We start from the raw sequence: 20,600 nt of genomic DNA on the forward strand, positions 1-20,600 counted from the left end.
TTAAGATGGGAAATCAAGATTTTCTCTGCTCGGGGAAATGGGCATTTTGTTCGGCATTTTGTCACAGCACCCGACTCACGGTGAGAGTGCCCCAGTCTGGGTCAGCAGAGTAGGATGGCATTGCAGCTGGCATTCTGGCAGAAAGCTTTTCCTGTGCGAGGAGCTGAGGTGGTTTGACAAGCACAGTTCTTGTCCTCCTCTTGTCTAGGCACAGCTGCACCAAGGCCTCTCTACCAGCAAAGACTCTGGTGGGACTTTGGACTGGTGAAGAAGGAGGTGGTGTTATTCTCGTGGGCACTGCTGGATTACAACCACTCCTCCTGCTTCTTAGATCTCGCCTCGTTGGGCACCCACTGCCCCGAGGATGTCGCTGTCGTCCTCTGCCATAAGGACCTTTGTGTGCAGCTGCATGTGCTCATCAGCCTCTGGGCACTCTTTCTCCTAAAACTGAGAGGATGGAGAGCAGCAAAACCGGAGGGAGGCCATAGGGAGCTCACACTGTGCCTCACTCACATCCTCCACCTCACAGGGACAACACAGACTGAGCAAGCCCTGTCCTGAAGCCTGTGCTGCAAGGGTTGAGGGTAATGCGAGGAGTGGGTACCACTGAGCCTGGGAGACCGAGAGGAAGGAAGGATGTCCTCAATCAGCCAGAACTGGAGGGTGGAGCCTGTGCCTTTTGCTGCTGAGGGTGGAAAAACAACCGTCTAGAGACAGCTGTAGATGAGAGGAACCAGATCAAATTAGGAATGTCCTTGTCCTTTTGCGTGTATTTTGGAAAAATATTTGAAGAAAAATTTGGCTGCGAAGCAGTTTTGGAACTACCAGGTGTTTAAGTGCTAGTGTTTAAGATTACATTCCCATTGTGTCTCGGTTTGTCAAAATCCATGTCTAAGTAACAGCTGTCTAAAAAGAAGTGCAAAATTCTCAGCCTGTCACGATGGGTGGTTACGACTCCTACAGGCTGTGGCTCAGTCTTTTATTCTTACGTTTGTGTTGGCTCTGTTTTAATGACTACATAGCGATGCCCCGATAAGTTTCCACACATTTTTTTGTCAAACCGGCTTAAAAGGGAAGGGCCGGGACTGAGGGGCCGGCCCGACGGCCGCGGTCACGTGGGCACCGCGCGCTGGGTGTGGCGTGACGCGTGGCGCACGCCGAACGTGCGTACGTACGTACGTGGTGCGTGCGGGCCGGGGCGGTGCCGCCCGCCGGGAGGGGGAGGGCGCACGGGAGGAAGGAGGAAGCCGCCATCTTGGAGCGTCGAGTCGCCATAACAAGGCACCGGGGCAGCGAGAGGATTTTGTACCTGGGCGAGGGGGAGCGCGGCTGGTGGCGGTGAGGACGGGCCAGGGCGGGCACGGCTCTGTGTGGAGCAGGGCGAGGGGGCCGCTGCCGGCGGGCCGCGCCTCGCGGCCTGCGGCGGGAGCGCGGGCCTGAGCGGGGCCTGGCGGCGCCGCGGGCGGGGCGGGGGCGGCCAGGCCGGGCCGGGCCTGGGCGCACAGGGAGCGGCGGGGCCGGGGGACCGCGCGGGGCGGGGCCGGGAGGCGCTCGCTCCCCGCCGGCCCGGGCGGCAAGCGGCGGCTGCTCCATTGTTCGCGGGCGGGAGGTGTTGGTGTGGCGCAGCTGCGATTGGCGGGCGGCGCCGGGCCCACCGCTCGGCCGCGGGGCTCTGCAGTGCGGCCCCGGCGCGCCAGGCACATCGAGCACCTCGAGGGCTCCCTTTGTGCCAGGCCCAGCCGAGGGGAAGGGAAAGGTCCGGAGCTACTGCCCCGCCCGCGCCCGGAGAGCACAGATAGGCGACGGAGGCCCTTTTTTCTTGAGTCCGTCAGTTTGCGAAATGGTGGCGTCTCTTTTATCGGAACGGGGAGATTTGTTGGGTTCCATGAGGCTGTGCGTTATTTTTAACCTCTGTTCTTCTAAAGGCTAGTTACGAGCGTGAGGGCATAAGGCACTGAGAGGTTTCATTTCCTACACTATTGGAGAACTTCTCGGCGTTGGTATTCGGGTCTCATTGGCGTCTCTGGTAACCTTCGTGACTCGTCTGGTTTTTAGGAAGTTAATGGTCAGGAGAAATCTCTCTTCGAAGATGCCTTGAAAGTTAACTAGCAGAAAATCCTAGTATCGCAAACTTTAAAATTTTGCTGTGAAGCCAGAATTGACACACTTGAAAGCAGCTGTGAAGTCTGAATTCCTTTTCCACTCTCTTGAATGCTCTTCAATGTGCCTTTTTATTCACTGGGAAAACATGCATTCTGTTGTGAATGCTGAGGTTAGGAAGCAGTAGTCGGCTGGTTTTTCCTTTGTGTTTTCCCAAGATGCAGATGCTTTATGGTGAGAAGGCACAGGCAAGCCTACATTTTGTTCCAAAAGATTTTGGACAAGGGACATTTTGTCTCCCTGGTACCGTCGTAAGGAGTCTTTAGCTCTGGTCCATGCTTGCTTTGTGTAAGGGGCAGACTTCGTATTGTCTTTCCACAGTTTTGCAACCGTTCTGTTACATACAGAGTCGATATTAAGTCGTGTGTATGAAATGTTAATCTTCTGAGCACAACATAAGTTGTCGCTGACAGCAGGAAGGTAAGGTCACAAGCAGGAAGCTGGATAACCAGCAGCGTTACTGCCTCAGTTCAAGCTCAGTCACTTCGACTCCAAGAGGCAGCTGCTCTCAGTTCAGCATAATGGTGTTGTTTGGTCACTGTTCTGAATAGCCTTAAATCAATACCCGGTTGAAAACTGGGGATAAGCTGGTTGAGCTCGCGTTTTGGGTTGGAGGAGGGTAAGCTGTTGGTTTGGGTTTACATCATTTATATTTCCCTTTCAAACTGAACAGGGCAATCAGAGTAATGTAGGCGTTTTGTCAGTTCTAACTGGAATGTCCCCTTGATATTGTAGTCTTGCCTCCTGTCACAAACCTATGCGTAATATTATTGCTCAGCATTTTAGGGCTGGTTGGCTGCATCCCGGAAGTGTGTGAATTTGTGGGGGAATTGAAGAGCCATCAAAACAATTGATGCACTTAATGGTTACTTTATGGGAGGGGGCAGGTAGTGGAAGGTCTCTGTAGTACAACTGTTTAGGAGGTTTTCTTTGGTGGCTGAAGATGTTAGACAAAACTTTATGGAAAGGCAAAAAAAGTTTGATGCATGTCTTTATAATTATCACTGAGGAAACAAAAAAAGCAAGTACCCTTGTTGCGCACTGCCTGGGAAGAAATTTTTCTTAAAATACAAAAGTAAACTGATGTGATTTATGTAGACAAAAATCCACATACTAATTGTTATTGTCTGCTTCTCTTTCAGATTGAAGCAAGTGAATTCTGATATAACTCAACTTCAATAGAGGGCTTTTTTTAAAAAAAAGTTGTTCCATAGTGCATCAGAGCAAGTTACTGCTTTACTTTTGAGTGACTTACAGGTGCTTGCCTGCATTGCAATAAAGGACTCATATATTGAGCAAGACTTATTTATCTCTTCATTTTGGAGAGTCTAATAAACTGTTATTACAGTTTCTGTACTGACTTTCAAAGTTTTGACGTCTAAAAAGACATCTTTAAAGATAAAAGCATGAGCACGGCCAGAACAGAGAACCCTGTTATAATGGGTCTATCCAGTCAGAATGGGCAGTTGAGAGGCCCTGTAAAACCCAGCGGGGGCCCCGGAGGTGGAGGCACACAAACTCAGCAACAGATGAACCAGCTGAAAAATGCCAACACAATCAATAATGGCACTCAACAGCAAGCACAGAGTATGACCACCGCTATTAAGTAAGTGTTTGTATCAGCTGCCACAAAAGGAATGTTTTAAAATTCTGTGTGGGAAAGCATTCTCGGGTTCCCATTTGGAAAATGTTGTATTCCGTTGTTTTGTGACATGGGTGGTTAGAAGTGTCCTGTGATGTACGTTATGAAAAAAAAGCTGTATTTCCATGTGCAAGCTTCTCTGCAACAGTGATTGTTGTGAAAATCCAGTTTGATGCTGTGCTTTTCTGAGTGTGAGCTACGGTCAGAGGCAGCCCACGGAGCATTACAGTCCTGTGGTTTTTGCTTGTTGCAAGTGGTGCAAGAGGGAAGTAGAGGAGTGGGAAGGAACTGAATTGACATTTAAGACCAAGGAGGAAATGCCACCTGGTCTCAGTCTAGTTGTGTATGGTTTTCAGTTTGTTGCAGTTCTTTCTCATGGTGGGAAATGCTTTAAAGTTGGTTGTGTTTTGTGATTGATCTGAAATAGTAGCACCTGATCTCCTCATTGTAGTGTTCTGGCTTTAATTCATCAAAGCCTGAGCTGAGAGGATACAGTCCCACTGTGATACCCTGGTCCCATCCAGCTAGTTTTGGAAGTGTGCTGGTTGGAATTTCTGAAAGATGTAAAATACTAGGACAGTATGGTAACGTGTTGCTTTTCTTTTTTCTTTTATGGATCGTCCTCCCCCTGAACAGCATTGGCTTTTATTTTGTTAATTATTTGCGAAGGAAATGTCAGCTGTCCTCAGAGAGTGTGATGGAACACTCAGGTTCTTAAAATCTGCCTACCTTGCCCCCTCCCCCCTCTTTTTTTTAATGTATTACATGGTTACTCTTATCAATGTCGTGAATTAAGCTCATCAAAATTCACGCGTAACTTCCCGGGGCCGGTGAAGAGAAGGACTTGCTCTCCTCTCTACAGTGGCTTTCAAGAGAAGATGGGTGTCTAAGTCTCACTGAGAGCAAATGACACTTGCTCAACAAGTGGAGTGATTGCTTAGTTAATTTTTTTACCAGAAGGTTTTTTTTTTTAACCTTTTCACATTCCTTGGAGATTAAGAATGGACGTTCCCTGGACAAGAGAATTTTTCTTGTAAGTCATGAAATAGTCTTGTGTGGATTTATTACAGCCAGTTTCTGTTATGTGACTAAGTCAATGCTCAGTTTTAAATCTGTTCTGCTATTTGGTTCAGTGCCCTAAAAATGGGACTTAAATCATGACTGGATAAAGATTTCACAAATTCATTTGGCAGACAGCTGATTTTGTCTGTTTACAGTTTCTGCCTGTTAAATCCTGCTTAGCTCAGAGAACACTAGAGCTCATATGTGTAGGTGCTTTTAGCTTTGAGGAGGTGAAAATACTACATGTTCATCACTATATCTAAGAAAATAAAATGCAAAATCAAAATACTAATTATTTTTAAATCTGTTCTCATTTTATTTTGCTATAGACCTGGTGATGACTGGAAGAAGACTTTAAAACTCCCTCCAAAGGATTTGAGAATCAAAACTTCGGTAAGGATAATTGAATTGTAGGAATAAATATTAAATAAAACTTGTGGGAGGGCTTGCAGTGGTAAAACACTTGTCCTGAGCAAAGGCTAAAAAGTAGTTCAGCACCTACTGTTTAAATGAAGAATTAATTTGTTGTCCCAACTGTTTGTGAGAGATGCTTCTCTTGGAAAGCTCAAAAATTGAGTTCACCCTGGATATTGTCCTTTGTTAGTATTACAGCATGACACAGGCAGCATCTGTGTTGTGTAGGGCAGATGGGGAGGTGTCGCTGTGTGCACTCAGGAGCTGTGTTTGGTTCTGAGAAAGCCAGTGTTTCCTTTGCTGCTGTAGGGTGTTGCACGGGTTAATGGGAACTTTTCCTGTAGTAATTTGTGGTCTTCCTGTACAGGCTATTTCAGACCAATATACAGCTTCAGCTTGTATGACCTAATCTTTGCGTGTGCTTTATTTTTTGATTATTCAGGACGTGACCTCCACAAAAGGAAATGAGTTTGAAGATTACTGTTTGAAACGGGAGTTGCTGATGGGAATTTTTGAAATGGGCTGGGAAAAACCATCTCCTATTCAGGTTGTTTGCAAACAGAGACTACTTAGATGCTGCTTTTAGTTTCTGTAAATGTATTGACGTTGTTACGCCTAAATGTCCAATACTTTTGCCATCATTGGGGAAAACCTGAAGTTGTGAACAAAAGAACTTGGTGTCCCTTGGGAAAGACAAGAATTTCTAACCCCCAGCTAAATGACTTAAGTCATTCAGTGAGTGACTTAATGATGGGACTGCCTTACACTTCGGAGAAGTTAACTTGGATTTTCTTTTTCACGCTGGAGGTGTTAATTTGTTAATTCTGTGTTCAATACTGTCTTTCACATAGGTAGTCCCAGGTGTCTGTTCTATAAATTTTCCAGAAATCTGAGTTACCATTGGCTGTGTACCTTTAGTTGTTAAAAATATAATTATGGCTTTATCACAGTGGTGGCTCTTTTTATTGTAATCTTGTGGAAGAAGAGTAATGGGGATTGTGGGAGAGAAATTAATATCTTAGCAAGTTTACTTCTCTGTACCTCCATCTTTCTTTTACTTCTAGGACTTGTTCTGTTAAGAACTGTCCATGTGTAAACTTAAGGAGGGGGGTGGAAGGCTGAACTCTTTTAATTGGTCTTTCAGGTTTTATCACTGACACAGCTCTTTAAGCTACCTTGTCTCTTTAAGGCATGAGAAAACTATGGCTTGCTTTGTTCATAAACAGATTCACATGATGCCACCTTTCAAAAAGGCTGAGATTTCTTTAGATGTTGCTGAAAAAGGTAGTAAAATTAAAAATACATGAGGCCTGTGTTTGGATAGTAGAAGATTTTTTGAGAAGTATATCACAGGAATAGGGAAGTTGGAATCACATGGGCTGAGCTGGTTCTGATGTTAAGATGTAGGTGGGAATCTTCTTCCGTAGGAGGAGTTTGCTAGTGACTGTTATTGTCTCTTCACGTATTTTTTTTTCCCATTTTTTCACTTTTTTCCTAATGTGTTAGTATGGCTTTACCTGTGGTACCTGATCCCTTTCCTATGATCAGGCAAGATAAGGACTTTTAAGTGGGATGTGTTGGGGAACTCTTTTACTGATGGGTTTAACTTCTTCCTGTTGTGAGTCTGTCATGCTTGTATTTGCAGGATAGTAATAATAGCAATGGTCACGAAACAGTCAAATTTCATGTGATACTGTTAGTGAGGGGAGTTAAATTTGGTCAGCCTCTTCAGTGAAGCATGGCTTATGATTAATTGCTCGTGCACTGTCTGTCCTTGTATTTCAGGAGGAGAGCATCCCCATTGCTTTATCTGGTAGGGATATCTTGGCTAGAGCAAAAAATGGAACAGGCAAGAGTGGAGCCTACCTCATTCCTTTACTTGAACGGCTAGACTTAAAGAAGGACAATATACAAGGTCAGTTGAGGTGGATCTCACTTAGCTGCAGCCGGGCAATGGTGTCAGTCACTACATAAGGGACTTGAATCTAAAACTGGTTAATGAATTTGGGCAGTGTAGGTTATCTGCTTGTACTTCCAGAGAAAGCTAATGGGGAGTGGTGGAGGGGGGAGGTGGAATTTGCACAAAGTCCCACAGTTGCTTTCAAAAGCTTTAAATGGAAGAAGGTTTGTACACTTTTCTGTCTTGCCCTGGAAAGTGGATGTGGAGTAATAAGTAAGCGTGGTGGCTGGGGTAGTTGTGCAAAGGGAGCATCAAGGGCTGGAGAATCCTTGCATGGAATTTGCCTTGTCAAGAGCAGTTCCTAGGTCTTTCTAGAATACCCAGAGTGGAATTCCTAAACTGTGCTTTTCATTATTTTACTTCATAAAGTCCCTGTCTCCTCTGAGGATGAATATTTAAGATAGAGTGTTACTAGTGACTCACAGTGATGTTTTTAACTTTTAGCAATGGTGATCGTTCCCACCCGTGAACTAGCCCTGCAGGTCAGTCAAATCTGTATCCAAGTCAGCAAACACATGGGAGGTGCCAAAGTGATGGCAACAACAGGAGGAACCAATTTGCGAGATGACATAATGAGACTTGATGATACAGGTCAGAGCACTTCTGCTATACTAGGGTTTCTGCTTCTTTGTGGCTTTTACAATGTGGTCGTGGAATTTCTGCTTGTTACTGTTTGCCTGTTACAGAGCAGACTACAATGTCTTGCTGTTCGTATACTGTTGCCATTCTTTCAAAATGTTCATATGAAACATGGCCATGAATGCTGGAAGGAAACACAGTGTTAATCACCTTAACCTTGTGGGGTTTTTGTGTTTCTCTTTTTTTTTCTCTCTTCTAACCTTACAGTGCATGTGGTGATAGCTACCCCTGGGAGAATTCTCGATCTCATCAAGAAAGGAGTAGCAAAAGTTGAGCATGTCCAGATGATAGTATTGGATGAGGCAAGTTGCTTATGTTAAATGTTCTGGGATTTTAACACCAAGTTAAAGGAATGATGTGTCTCAGTGAGTGTCCTTTTGGTGCACAGCAATGATTCAGACTTGCTTAGAGACACTGTAATGTCTCCTTCATTTCTCAGTATTTTTGAGAAACTATTTTGACAGTAGGATTTTTTTGCATGTAAATCTTTTAAGGAAACAGCCTAGGAAGATTTGCCTTTCCTGTCTTTGCTGATGCTGAAGAATAGAGTAACAATCTATTCTGCAACAAAGGAATGCATTTCATTTGTTTTCTGTTAATAATGAGTCAGCTGTGCTTACCACGTAATTGTATATAAAACTGATTTATGAACATCCAGTAGCGTACAGTCTTCTGAATGAGGGAGAATATAGTTGTGTGAAAGCTCTTGGATGACTCTGGTAGGAACCCTGGTAACTGGTTTTTTTTCCCTTCCCCCAAATGTGGAGCTACTGAAAGACTGAAATCTTACGCCGTTATTTTAACTTGCTGTTTATTACTTCTGTTGTTACAGGCAGATAAGTTGCTGTCTCAGGATTTTGTTCAAATAATGGAAGACATTATTCTCACGCTACCTAAAAACAGACAGATTTTGCTCTACTCAGCCACTTTTCCTTTGAGTGTGCAGAAGTTCATGGTGAGTTGAGATGTGTCCATGTAGGTATGTATGGTGATGGTGGTGACATCACACAGGAAGGGTGTGGATGAGTGGTGCATAGCCGTTAGTGCTTGGTTTTTTAAATATGTCTAAACTTCACAGTTTTAATCTAAATCAGCCTAAGTCTAGAACAGAAGTTTGGAAGCAGTTTTTGACCCGCAGTTGCATTAATGGGAAGCTAGGTATGTGCAGTTTTTGCCTGTAAGGTGCTGGTTTCCAATTTGTGTATTAGTTATGTCATCTGTATGAATTTGCTTCTGGAGGCTGCTCCTGTTTGGCCTGCTCAGTCACCTTGGATTTATAAGTAATCATTTGTGAAAATTTACCCACTCTGTCTGTTTTCAGCATAGCATGAAGAGTGGCTAGGTAGTGCATCCTTGCCTTGGAGGAAGTTAATGTGGTGTAGAGTGGGAGCTGCTTATGTTGTTTTGCACATAGATCTGTCTGTTTTATCAATATCTTTATTTTTCAGAATTCCCATTTACAGAAACCCTATGAGATTAATCTGATGGAGGAGCTGACCTTGAAGGGAGTTACTCAGTACTATGCCTATGTCACTGAGCGTCAGAAAGTGCACTGCCTCAATACGCTCTTTTCCAGGGTAAGGAGTAGGGCTGGGTCAGGAGCATATCAGAAGCTTTTTCCTTCTTGGAACCAAGGACGAGACTGAGTGTTTCAAAGGCAGCTTAATGAAAATTTTTCTTTGTCAAAATGTGCTATATATTGAAGGTTAAAAATGTGTGCTTCTTGTCCTGCATCTCCGTGTTATAGAACTTTCTTATTTTTTTCCCTTTCTCTACAAAAATACGTCTGATGTGAATTACCAGCAGCATACCTGCTGTGCTTTCTTTTTGGAAGGGATTTAGACATGTCTGGGATCCTTTGTTAGTAAAATGCTGCATTTACTGAGAACACTGTTTACTCATTCAGCTCCAGATTAACCAGTCGATCATTTTCTGCAACTCCTCTCAACGGGTTGAATTGCTAGCCAAAAAGATCTCCCAGCTGGGCTATTCCTGCTTCTATATCCATGCTAAAATGAGGCAGGTGAGTATGAAATCTACAGTGGTTTATTCCACACCACCCCAGGCTTTACTGAACACCTGAATTAAGTCTCATGCTTGCTTTAAGTTTGCATGTTCTTCATAAACTGAAACATGTATTGCTTTGCTCTAGGTTTGGTTTTAGTTACCTGCTGCCAGCCTCCACCCCCAGCCTTCCCCCATCCCAGCCCTCTTTCCAGACTGTTCAATGTATGTGGCCAGTTGGTATTTGAGTACTTCAGGTCAGATTAATTAGTCCCAGTGTAAGCACAAACAGCAGCCAGAAGGCACAGTTCTTAGTGCTGTTGCCTTGCTTTGGGGAGCCAGGGTAGAGCACACAGGGTAACACAGATGAGAAAAGGGGGCTGAATTAAAACAGGTGACAAAAAACCCCAATACGTAGTCCAGTGAGTGCCCTGTGTGGCTTTGCAAACAGTGATCTTGCACTGTGACTGCAGGGGAATCTGAGAAGTTGAGGAAGTGGGTTGGATCAAACCTCTTGGTGAAAGCTGTGGCTGGTGTATGGTGACCAGACACTTGTGGCCTTGGTGTAGCTGGTGAAAAATGCCATTGCAGCTTTGTTGGTGCAGAGGTTTCTGTTAATTGTACAGTAGCTCACACTTCCTCTAGCTTCACACTGTTCAAAGATGTCAGAAGGCTGAAGTGATGCATGTAGAACAGGAGTACTTTGAAACTTTTTTTAATTTTATATGTAAACTAGTCTAGCTTGCTGCTCATGCAATGATAGGTAATGCCAGTGTTTGCTGGGCCAGATGCAGAGCAGTAATTAATTGAGCAGAAACAGAAGTGGTGGTGTTATTGAGAACAACAGAGAGGTATGCAAGTGAGTTCCTCGAAGTCTGATTTTTGTATGCTTTTGATCAGTCAGTGGATGATCTTTTGGCAAAGTGCAGCTGTGTTTTTGCAGAATGCTTCAGCTTGTTCATTCCCTCTCTAAATTCCACTTAACAGTGATATTACTTAATCTTTGTGTGGCCCAGAGTGAGGTGTTTGTGAGAGGAGAGTCTTCACAGAAAACTGACTCATCCCACCCCTAATTCTGAATCAGTAGTGAAAAATGTTTCATACTGGAAAAGGAAGTTACTGCCAACTTCAGTTTTTAAGGGAATGAATGAAACTTGGGAAATTTGGCAAGGGGGACTGGAGAACGACAACAGTCAAAATACCAGTTTAACTTCCTTGATGTGATTTCATGTAATTATAACTCTAGATAGTCTTTTTCTGAGATGGTTTTGATGCCATTTGCAGGAGGTTTTAAAATGCAGTCAGTTGATTGTCTTTGTCGAAAAGTGGGATCAAGACCCTCTAGAGTTAATTCTTCAGAATATATGGTGTAAGGAGTGCAAAAAATATATATACTGGCATCTTGTTTCAACTCAGCTGTTCTCTAATGAGGAGAAATTCACACGATTGAAGTTCAGTGTTAGTTACCTGAATATACCTGTAAGTACCAGCTGGTTGGACTTTGGTTTTTTGTTTCTCTTCGTTTATATGTGTGTATTTCCAGGAGCACCGCAATCGTGTATTCCATGATTTCCGAAATGGCTTGTGCCGCAATCTTGTTTGCACTGGTAAGAGTTCCTAAGCATTTTCCTGTTTCTAAAGTTTGTGATAGGAAGCGCATTAGCACAGGTATCGTAGATCAATTAGCTGTAATAAAACAAAACAAGGTGTTTTGGTAACATGTCTTTCTCAAGCCTGCATGTAGCAGGGTGCAGCACTCCTTTAGGCATGTGGAGTTTTGTCTTTTTTGAAGGTGCAGCTTGCCAACAAATCATTTTACTGCAATAGTGTTTTCTGTTTATTTTCACACATGAGGGTTCCCTGAGTTGTTGGGTTGTTAACTTTATGATCTATCAGTAGAACTGTGACTGTGATCATGTGAAGTTTTGCTGATTCTTTCAAGTGTTTATAGCACATTTTTTCTAAATATTTTTGTAGTTTTGACTGGCCTGTGTATGATCCAAGTTCTTTGTTGCAGGCCTGTTTGGGCAGTACCTAGCAGTGTCTGCTATCACTACATATGTCTGGGCCATCTTAACAAAAATCACTAGAAGCAGAATAGAAGTAGTTGAGGTAGTGGAATGTAGTTCAGGTCTCAAGTCTGTTGTGACACTGGCAATGCACAATTGTGTGTGAAGAGATGCTTAGGAGGATCTGCTCCAAAATAGTGTATCATGGAAAAAACTAGCTTTGTGGTTATTTTTTCTGCGTAGATGTGCAGATCTGGTAGTTTTGGTTGTTGTTCTTAGGTTATTCGTGTTTATAATGTATACAGAGCGAGAGGAAGCTGTAACAGGATTGTGTGTAAACTGTCTTTGATACAAGGAAAGCTTGTATCTGGAAACTAGCACAAAGCAATCAGTTCATCACTGTTAATCTTTACAGCCTAAATACTGTCAGCATTAGAGCTCATTGAAATTAACTTTCTTGTGATCTGGATTGTCTTTCAGATCTGTTTACCCGAGGTATTGATATCCAGGCTGTGAATGTGGTGATAAACTTTGATTTCCCAAAGCTTGCAGAGACTTATCTTCATCGCATTGGCAGATCAGGTGAGAAGAAAAACCTGGTTTAGGTGCAGCTTGGCTGATGACTGTGATGCTTTTTAGCCTTGAATTGGCTTTTGGTTTTTTATTACTATACCTGAGAATTACTTTAGGTAGCTTTGATTTTTCTGACAGATTTATTTTTGGGTGTCATCTCAGATGGCTATCCTCACTGACGATATTTTCTGAATAATATCAGCTAAAGGGCCGTTCTCTCGAAACTGGCCTGAAAAGCTAATGAAAAAAAAAAAAGAGACGCATATTTTGCTTTCATCTCAGGAGACTTACTATTGCCCCTGTTTGCAGTTTGGAAAAATTCTGTACTAAAATCTTAGCTTCCAGACTGTCTCAAGCCTAGAGATTTATGCTTTCTTCTGCATGTGTTCTGAGATATGTTTCTACTGTCTGGAAATCAGCAAAATACGCCCTGAAGAAAGGCAGGAAACAAAGGAACTCAGTGTAGTTGAACTTTGTAGTTCAGGCTTGTTCAAGAACTCTCGAAGACTTTCTGCTGGTAATTATTCTGGTGCTTTGGTCAGAGTATTTTGAACCTCCTGAGTTTTCTTATTCCTACAGCACTGCGAAACTCCTTACCAAAAAGTGATGTGAAAGGTGTAGAGACCTGTGACCAGATTTGTTTTTATTATCACAGAATGATAGTAACTTCACAGTCTGCAGACTTTTTTTCTGTCAGCCCCTACGTTAACTCAGTTCAGTTCAGGTGTGTGGTTTTGGTTTTTGTCAAGGTCGCTTTGGTCATCTTGGCCTGGCCATCAACTTGATCACCTATGACGATCGATTCAACCTGAAAAGTATTGAGGAGCAGTTGGGAACTGAAATTAAACCCATACCAAGCAACATCGACAAGAGCTTGTATGTGGCAGAATACCACAGTGAACCTGTAGAAGATGAGAAACAGTAAACATGTAGGTATGTAAGTGCCTTGCTGAATAGCAGTGTGTTGAATGACAGCAGTGTCGTCGATGTGTCAGTGTTACCTCAGGGGAAGAGGGAAGCTGAGGTGATGAAAAAGCTCTGAATGTGAAAACAAGGGTTTGAAACAGAATGTCAGTGCAAGGAATTCCATGGATGTGCTGAAGGTGGGAGGGGAGGGATGAGTATTTTTTAGTTGTTTTAATTGAAATGCTGACCATATGCTAAGGACACAAAAAATGGGGAAAAAGGGGAGTGGGGAATGGTGCCTGGGAGAGGCCAGGATGGAGTACTAGTAGCCTAATGAATTCTTTCTGTATTGCTAAGCTGAAATGAGAAATTGGTCAGGGGCAGAGAGGAAAGTAGTCCTCAGAAAGGTGAGGAGATAAAATGGATGGCTGTGAGAACAGAGCATCAATAGAAGAGTAACCACCTCACCAGGCAGAAGGGATCAGGTTCAAGTAAAAGCTGCTGCCTCTTTTGTATCCTTTGGTTCATAGAATTCTTGGAAGTGAACTAAGTAGGGAGGGAAGCTGTAATTCATCTTTGCTGCCACTTGAGGTCGTCTGCGTAGTTGCAAAAGAAGATGAGGTTTTACTGTTGGAGATTCATCTAAGTGCTCCCTTTCTGATAATTGTCTCAGGAAAAGCTGCTGAGTCAAGTCCTTCCTTTATAGGAAGATGACTTGCCCTGGACTGCAGTCGAGCTAAATGGCTGCAGGATGATGTTTGATCTGATGAACTTAGCTAAGATGTTCTTGTGCAAGATCCATCACCATACAGTTTGGGCTGAAAATCATTCTTTTGTGTACTCTTCTCAGAGGTCATGAATTAGAAAGACAATACCAGTGAACCTGCTGAAATTCTTCCCAGATGACCAAAAAAAAAAAAGTGGCTATAGAAGCAGACTGTTGGACAGCATTAAAACAAACCTATCGTTCCTTCTTTGAAATCATCCAAGGGTAACCCTAGATAGTCATACCCAGCTGTTCTGAAAGCTTCTGCTTTGCTGGTTGAACCTTCTCCATGTTTATAAGTAAATAGAATACAAAACAGGTGATGAATGTTGTGAGGAACGAGACAACTCTTAGAAAAAATAATTTATTAAGAACGGAAAAATTGAAAAATTACAAAAATCGGAAAAATATAAAAATTTGGGATCCTAGTGGCTCAAGAGGTATGCCCCAGGAGCGCAGGGATGTGAGATCTTTCGGCTTGAACAGCACTGGACCTCTGGTGAAATAACTTGCAGTGCTGGGCTGACTTTTAGCTAGTCCAAAAGTCCAAGAAAAAAATCATTAAAAGCTCCTAAATAGGAGTAAGGCTTAAGTGCCCAGCACTGGCATCCACTACAGCTAAATCTGCAGTGATCTGCACCTGCTCTGAGGCTGACTCAGTATTTTATAGTGCCTTTGCTCCGCCCCAGTCCGCCCCCAGACCGCCCATGGCACACCCCTTTGGTCCCAAGTGATTGGTGCTTCCCTTTTGACAGATCATCTCTGTCTACCAATGGCTCGTCGTTGTCAGGGGGGTAGCAGCAGCTGGAGTAAGGGTGCTAACATGCCCTCATTAAGATTCAGGTTGCCACGGAGCTTACCTACAGGCCAACGGCTAAAGGTCTAAAATTAGCTGTTGGCTGTTAGAAACTGGGGTTTGGAGCTGGTTCTGAGACTTAAGGAGCAAAGTAGAAACCCTTAAAATAAATATTAAAATACATCTAACACATCTTAAAACATTTGTAAAAGTATACAGAGAACATGAGAAAAACAACTCTTACAGTGTACAAGTGGTCTAAAGTTGAAAAAGGATTTTAACTGGGATACTTTTAACTGGGGGATTTTAGCTGGAACTGGTGCAGAAAAACTGCTTTGAGCAAGTGAAAACACTAACAGCAGAACTTTGTATTTGTACCTGGACTGATGGGTGAACATTAACACTCAATCAAAATTGTTTAACCCAAAATTAACTAATTAAAACACTTAACATGCAAAGACCAAACCAATTAGGGGTTTCATGTATGACAAATGTGGAACAGGTTCTTGGGTGACATTCCTAAGGGGAATGCTGTGACCTTGCCAGAGAACAGTTTGCTACTTCCTAAAATACAAGAAGCCAGGAGGTTTCGTAGGTACAGAAGGGCATTAGCAGCACCTCTTTCTACAAAGCTGAGGTTGGGATTGAGCTGTACAATGTGCCCTTTGCCTTTTGAGAGCTGTTACATAGTTAGTGTGAGTCATCACTTAACGTTCTGGTTTTGTGTAGAACCGATTTAACTGTGGACGTTGTGGTTGTTTGTTTTGTTGGGGGGTTTTTTTGGTGGGTTTGGTTTTTTTTGGTGTTTATTTTTTCTTCTTGTTGTGTTGTTGTTGTTTTGTTTTTTTTTTTTAGGCTTTGATTACACATGCCAGAAGGTGAAGCCCTATGATCCCAATCTGTGACACATCGTTTCTTTGGGGATACCCTTCTCTTTGTGGGTTTTTCTTCATCTTTTCATTTCGGAACTATGAAGACTAAAGAGCTCAGCCTTTTTTTCTCTTTAAATTTGGCAGCAAGGAAGAAAGAAGATAAAAGGAGGAATGTCTTTTTGTTTTTCTACTTGTTTGCACTGTGTGCTGATTGAACATTAGTTGCACTAACTGCTGGTTTTAAATTTTGTTTTCTGTGGGAGGGAGGGACAGCAAGGGAAGAAGAGAAACCCTGAAAAGAGAAGAATCTTGATGAACACGAGCTTGTCTGCTATTTCAAATTCTTTAACCATTGACTGAGTGCATTTCAACTTCTCCCTGGTTACTCATCTGTTTTTTAAGCTAAAGAGCTTGTTACTTATTCGTGCAAAGTGCCTTATGCTATGAGACCATTCAGAATATCACCTTTCCGACACAGCCCAAGGAATCAACATCTGTTTTTGGTTTCAGGTCAAAGTTCCCCTCTCTTCCCCTTCTCCTCCTTCCCATGTACTCAAGCCCGGGGCTGGGAGGTGAAATGTATTGGTTATTGGTAATACTACTTTTCTCTTCAACTTTTTTTTTTTTTTTAATTTTTTTTTTTTTTTTTTTTAGTTGGAGGAGTTGATATGCATCTGCAGTTCACCCAAACTGTAAATATGTGTATTTAAAATGAAACCAACATAAAATCTGGGCTGATTAGGTGCAGCATCATAGCTCCAGAAGGAAAGAGTAGCCTGTGATCCTTTGCAGGAGCCATAAGAAAAGCCCTGTGCTCTAGCAGAACACTAAAGACTGGTTTCCATGAGTCTTCATCAGTAGTTATAGCACTTGATAGGTAGACTTGTTTCAGAGCCATGGCCCTCTTTCTTCTGGTGCAGTGTGTCCCATAGAAAATCAGATGTGTATATTGTACAAACTTTGTAAATACGATTTTTTTTTTTTTTTTCTGTTTGGGTTCATATATAACTTTTTCTTTTATGATGAAGGTTGCTGAGGTTAAAGGGATTAGACTGATTATGGGAGTAGCTAAAGATGAGAGGGGCTCAGTTTTCTGCAACACTAAACAGTGAGAAGTACTCTGACCTCTGTGAAGTGCAGGCCACCACAAGTGTCCCTTGTCAGGATGGATTTGCTCTGGTGCTAGCAACAGTCCTGTACCGCTCGCATGGAAGAGATCACTTGTGGGGGCTGCAAGGCCTCCAAATCCGTAGCTCAGCCTTTTGGGAGATGCTCTTCGATTTCCCCCTTAGAAACTTCAGGAACTTGACAAGCTCTGAAGGAGTCCATGACCTGTGTTCCATCATGGTGAGGGAAATTCAGTGGGTGTTGCTGAGCAGTATATGCTTAAGGTGTGGATTTGGGTTTGAGAGACCATAAAAAAACCAATTTACATGCATAAACTGACAGTTCTGGAGTTTTGTGGAATTGATTCACTTCCTGCAGCACTGCATTTTCTGCCCAGAGTGGCCTCTGTGCAGAACTGTGAGCAGGTAAGGGCAAACCCCTGCTAACGTCAGAAGCTGCAGGAAGCTGCTTGCCATCTATTCTGGTTTGCCATGAGTTGCTCTCTGTCATTTTGCATTGTATATTGCTGAAAAGTGCTTTCTGGTCAAGTAGTGTTGCTTTAAATTGTGCCCCTCCCAACATGCTTGATGTTTGGCCTGATCTACAGGCAAAAGGAGTGAGACAAATCAAAAAATTACTCTTTCTAAAATCCCTTTTAGCCTGTTAACCACCACTGTCAGGAGGCACCTGGATGAATGCAATCCCTTTTGCTCATTTATCGCATATACAGATGCTGCACTCACACCACGCTTGCTTACCTTTGAGGCAGGATTTAATTGTCTTAATTTCTCTCCATTTTGACCCTTTTTTGAATTGGAGTAAAATTGTTTGGAATCATAAGGTGGACTAGCCATCTGTTTCCTCGATGATCATAAATAGAAACCAGGTGCCTCCTGACAACAACTTTACAAGATTGAAAGGTTTTTGTGTTCAGGATGTTTTTCTTCTTTTTGTCAGCAGTGACTCCATAATTGTAGCAAATGCTGCACTAGAGTACAAACTCAAGAGCTTGGTCTCTGTGAGCCACATAGCTTACTGACTGGCAGGTACTAAATGTAAACAATTTTGGGGTGCTTTTTGGGGGTGGGGGGTGGGAGCTTATGGGTGGTAACTTCGACCAAAAGTAAAATCTTGCTCCTGTACTGCAGCCAGCTTATGATTTTTCCAGACAGAAGAGGGATAATGTCAATGCAACAAAGACATGAAAATGTAAATAAATTTTATATCTTACCCAGGGCATGCACATGTAACAAGAGCAGGATAGCGATGTCAAGTCAGGTGTGTGTGCTGTGCTTGGATTTGTGGTAGGTTAGCCTGATGCCATGCATTGATGGTCCCTCTTGAAGCACAGAACTTTTGAAAGTATTACTTCAAAATTGGCCTCTCATTGAGGATTGGCACTTACTTAAACTATCGGGGGCACCATTTTTAGGTGGCTTCTTGTCAAGAAGGAAGCAGCCTATTTTTGGTGGTAGTAGGCTATCTCAAACAGATGCGATCTTGCAAATGGAAAGATGCTCCAGAAGACTAGGATAATCCTAGTTTTGTTTTTGTGGGGTTTTTTTTTGTTTGTTTTTGTTTTTTGGGGGCTTTTGTTTTTTATTATTTTGGTTTGGGGTTTTCTTGGTTGTTTTGTTCCCTACCCAAGAGTTAGGAGTGTGTATAAATCTTGGCTTCCTGAGATTTCTTGTGAGCTCCAGTTTTTGCTGGTCACCAGCCTTTACAGATGGATTAGTCGGAGCCTTCAGTGATGAGCCCTAGGTCAAATACTTCTCTGGCAAAGTTGATGTGAATGAGAACCTGATGTGTTCTGCATTTTATTTTTTTGTTGGAAGTCTAAAAGTATCACTCCAGGAATTTGAGAAATGGAGCTTCACAGCTGGGTGAGGTGGCTGTGAAGAAGGTGGTATAATCTTCAGCCACTCGAGAGAACTTACAGGCCATTCTCTGGGTGTCCACTGTCAGGTGGGCACTGCAGTGGCTGGAGGCCTTTTCCCAAAGGGGAGGGGGGTGGGTTGGTCTCAAATAGGTGTTTCAGTTTCCAGAATGAGATGGGAGCATCTTTCCTTGCCCTCTGTGACTGTTTTTGTGGGTAAGAACAGGGAAGCTCAACATGAACTCATGTTGTTTATATGGTGGTATCAAATCATCTCATTCTGATCTTCTGTTTATTTTTATTTGGGATGGGGGGAGGGTGTCTGCTCCAAGGATTTAAAAATGCTTCACTTTTTTCTTTATGAATGACTGATAGGACAAACCTGAGCAGATGGCTGTCTTGCCTCAGTTTCTGTAAGAGAGGTTACAGAGCTGTCATGCCACATCTCTTCAGCTGCTGTTGTGGTGGTTCTTGCCCTGATGCTGAACTTTGTAGTGCTGCTGGGGCTGACTGGTCATTGCTTCCTGAGAACAAAGTGAATTTTGTTCCCAGAGACTCCAGCAGTGCAGCTGCTATGGTAGAGGTTGGGCAATTCTAGTCCCTGCAGGGAGTTTTCTGTTTGCTGTGAACTTCTGGTCCATCCTTTTTGAATCACAGTTTACCTTTGTAATCAGCCAGGTCTCTGGACCAAAGAGCATGCACCTGAACTTCACAAGAAGGCTTTGGCAGATTATCCTGTAGGCTTTGCTCAGTTCATTGTTGTGTTGCTAAAATGCCTCTGCGTGGAAGCATTGTTAAATTCTGCTGTAGACAAGTTGGGGGGGGGGGGGGGGGTGAGGGAGGCAGGGATGTGTTTATTAAGATACAGCCTTGCTGTATTTTAACCAGTAATTTTGGGGAAGGGGTGTCAGGAGAAGAAATAGTCACTGTTCCCCTTATTGAAAGAAACTGGAACTTTTATTTCAAGAAAAGAAATTATTTGCAATTCAAGTGCAGTGTCATAATCCAGTAGACCCTACACAAGGGGTTGATATTCTTACTGTTAACCAGCAAAAAATATGATCTAGTCCTTCAAAACAGTCAAGGGAGGGAGGGAAAATTGGCTTTCTGTTAAATTGGCAATTGGCAAACTCCAGTGGAGCTCAGATTTTGTTGAGAATGCGTTTTCTCTGGCTTTGTATGTGTTGCAGCACTGACTTGTGACGAGCTTCATGAGTTGAGAGTGCGAAAAAGATGAATGGTAAAATCCTGATTTTTGTTGATTAAACTCAATAAAAGCTCCCTGGAACTCCCATTTGTTCTGTTTATTTCTTTTAACTGTGCTGAGTGAAAAGCGTGCTGATGTCCTTATAGAGACTCATGGTCTGCATTGGATGCAACAAGCTTTGGAGAAAAGCCTCAAGAAACGGAGGCACGTGATAAATGGAAAGGTGCTCTCCTGTGTCCATGAGAGGCATCCTTTTTCTGCACAGACCTTCCATGTGGCAGCTGTTCTTCGAGGGTCTAATGCTCCACAGTCTTGTCTCCACTAGACTGGAAGACTGTGTGTAGCATCTGGTTGCAGTGCCAAGTTAGCCTCGACTTTGACAATGAGAGTTTCTGCAGATCTGCTGGGGCTGTGTCCTCAAGTTTTTCATCGAGTCATCCTGAGCTCTGCCTTGCTGGCTGCTTGAGCTGCAGAAGACCTCGTGGTTGGAATGAGTATTCTAAAGATGCCTTAAAAATCACCAGCAAAGGAGTTGGCAAAAGCAGGTTTAATGTAAAAGTGAAAGCGGGGTGAAGTTCAGGGGCAAGGTTCACTCCTGCTGTAGCCT

At 43.0% G+C, this 20,600-nt stretch overlaps 1 protein-coding gene across 2 annotated transcripts; it reads left to right on the forward strand.

Moving 5' to 3' along the window:
- The first annotated feature begins 1,198 nt into the window (after positions 1-1,198).
- Positions 1,199-20,080, forward strand: DDX6 (DEAD-box helicase 6). 2 transcript variants are annotated; one of them, XM_082297117.1, is made up of 14 exons: positions 1,199-1,338; positions 3,303-3,766; positions 5,194-5,257; positions 5,721-5,825; positions 7,064-7,193; positions 7,683-7,829; positions 8,085-8,183; positions 8,714-8,832; positions 9,326-9,454; positions 9,784-9,900; positions 11,425-11,488; positions 12,371-12,472; positions 13,213-13,396; positions 15,787-20,080. In XM_082297117.1, exons 2-13 carry the CDS (start codon positions 3,567-3,569, stop codon positions 13,386-13,388), a joined length of 1,452 nt encoding a protein of 483 aa, XP_082153243.1. In that variant the 5' UTR covers positions 1,199-1,338; positions 3,303-3,566; the 3' UTR covers positions 13,389-13,396; positions 15,787-20,080. The 2 variants fall into 2 exon arrangements, with proteins under 2 accessions (XP_082153243.1, XP_082153244.1); XM_082297118.1 differs by having other exon boundaries at positions 13,213-13,392.
- Positions 20,081-20,600: the final 520 nt, after the last annotated feature.

This window comes from Coloeus monedula (assembly GCF_965178545.1).
Source record: "Coloeus monedula genome assembly, chromosome: 25".
Classification (NCBI taxonomy): Eukaryota; Metazoa; Chordata; class Aves; order Passeriformes; family Corvidae; genus Coloeus; species Coloeus monedula.

What these genes read in the sequence shown, in the direction of transcription:
- DDX6 (XM_082297117.1), top strand. Translation starts at nt 3,567, where the DNA reads ATGAGCACGGCCAGAACAGAGAACCCTGTTATAATGGGTCTATCCAGT. An exon ending in AAAGAAGGACAATATACAAG is followed by an intron (nt 7,194 to 7,682) that starts GTCAGTTGAGGT and finishes TTTAACTTTTAG; the next exon opens with CAATGGTGATCGTTCCCACC. An exon ending in GATAGTATTGGATGAGGCAA is followed by an intron (nt 8,184 to 8,713) that starts GTTGCTTATGTT and finishes TGTTACAGGCAG; the next exon opens with ATAAGTTGCTGTCTCAGGAT.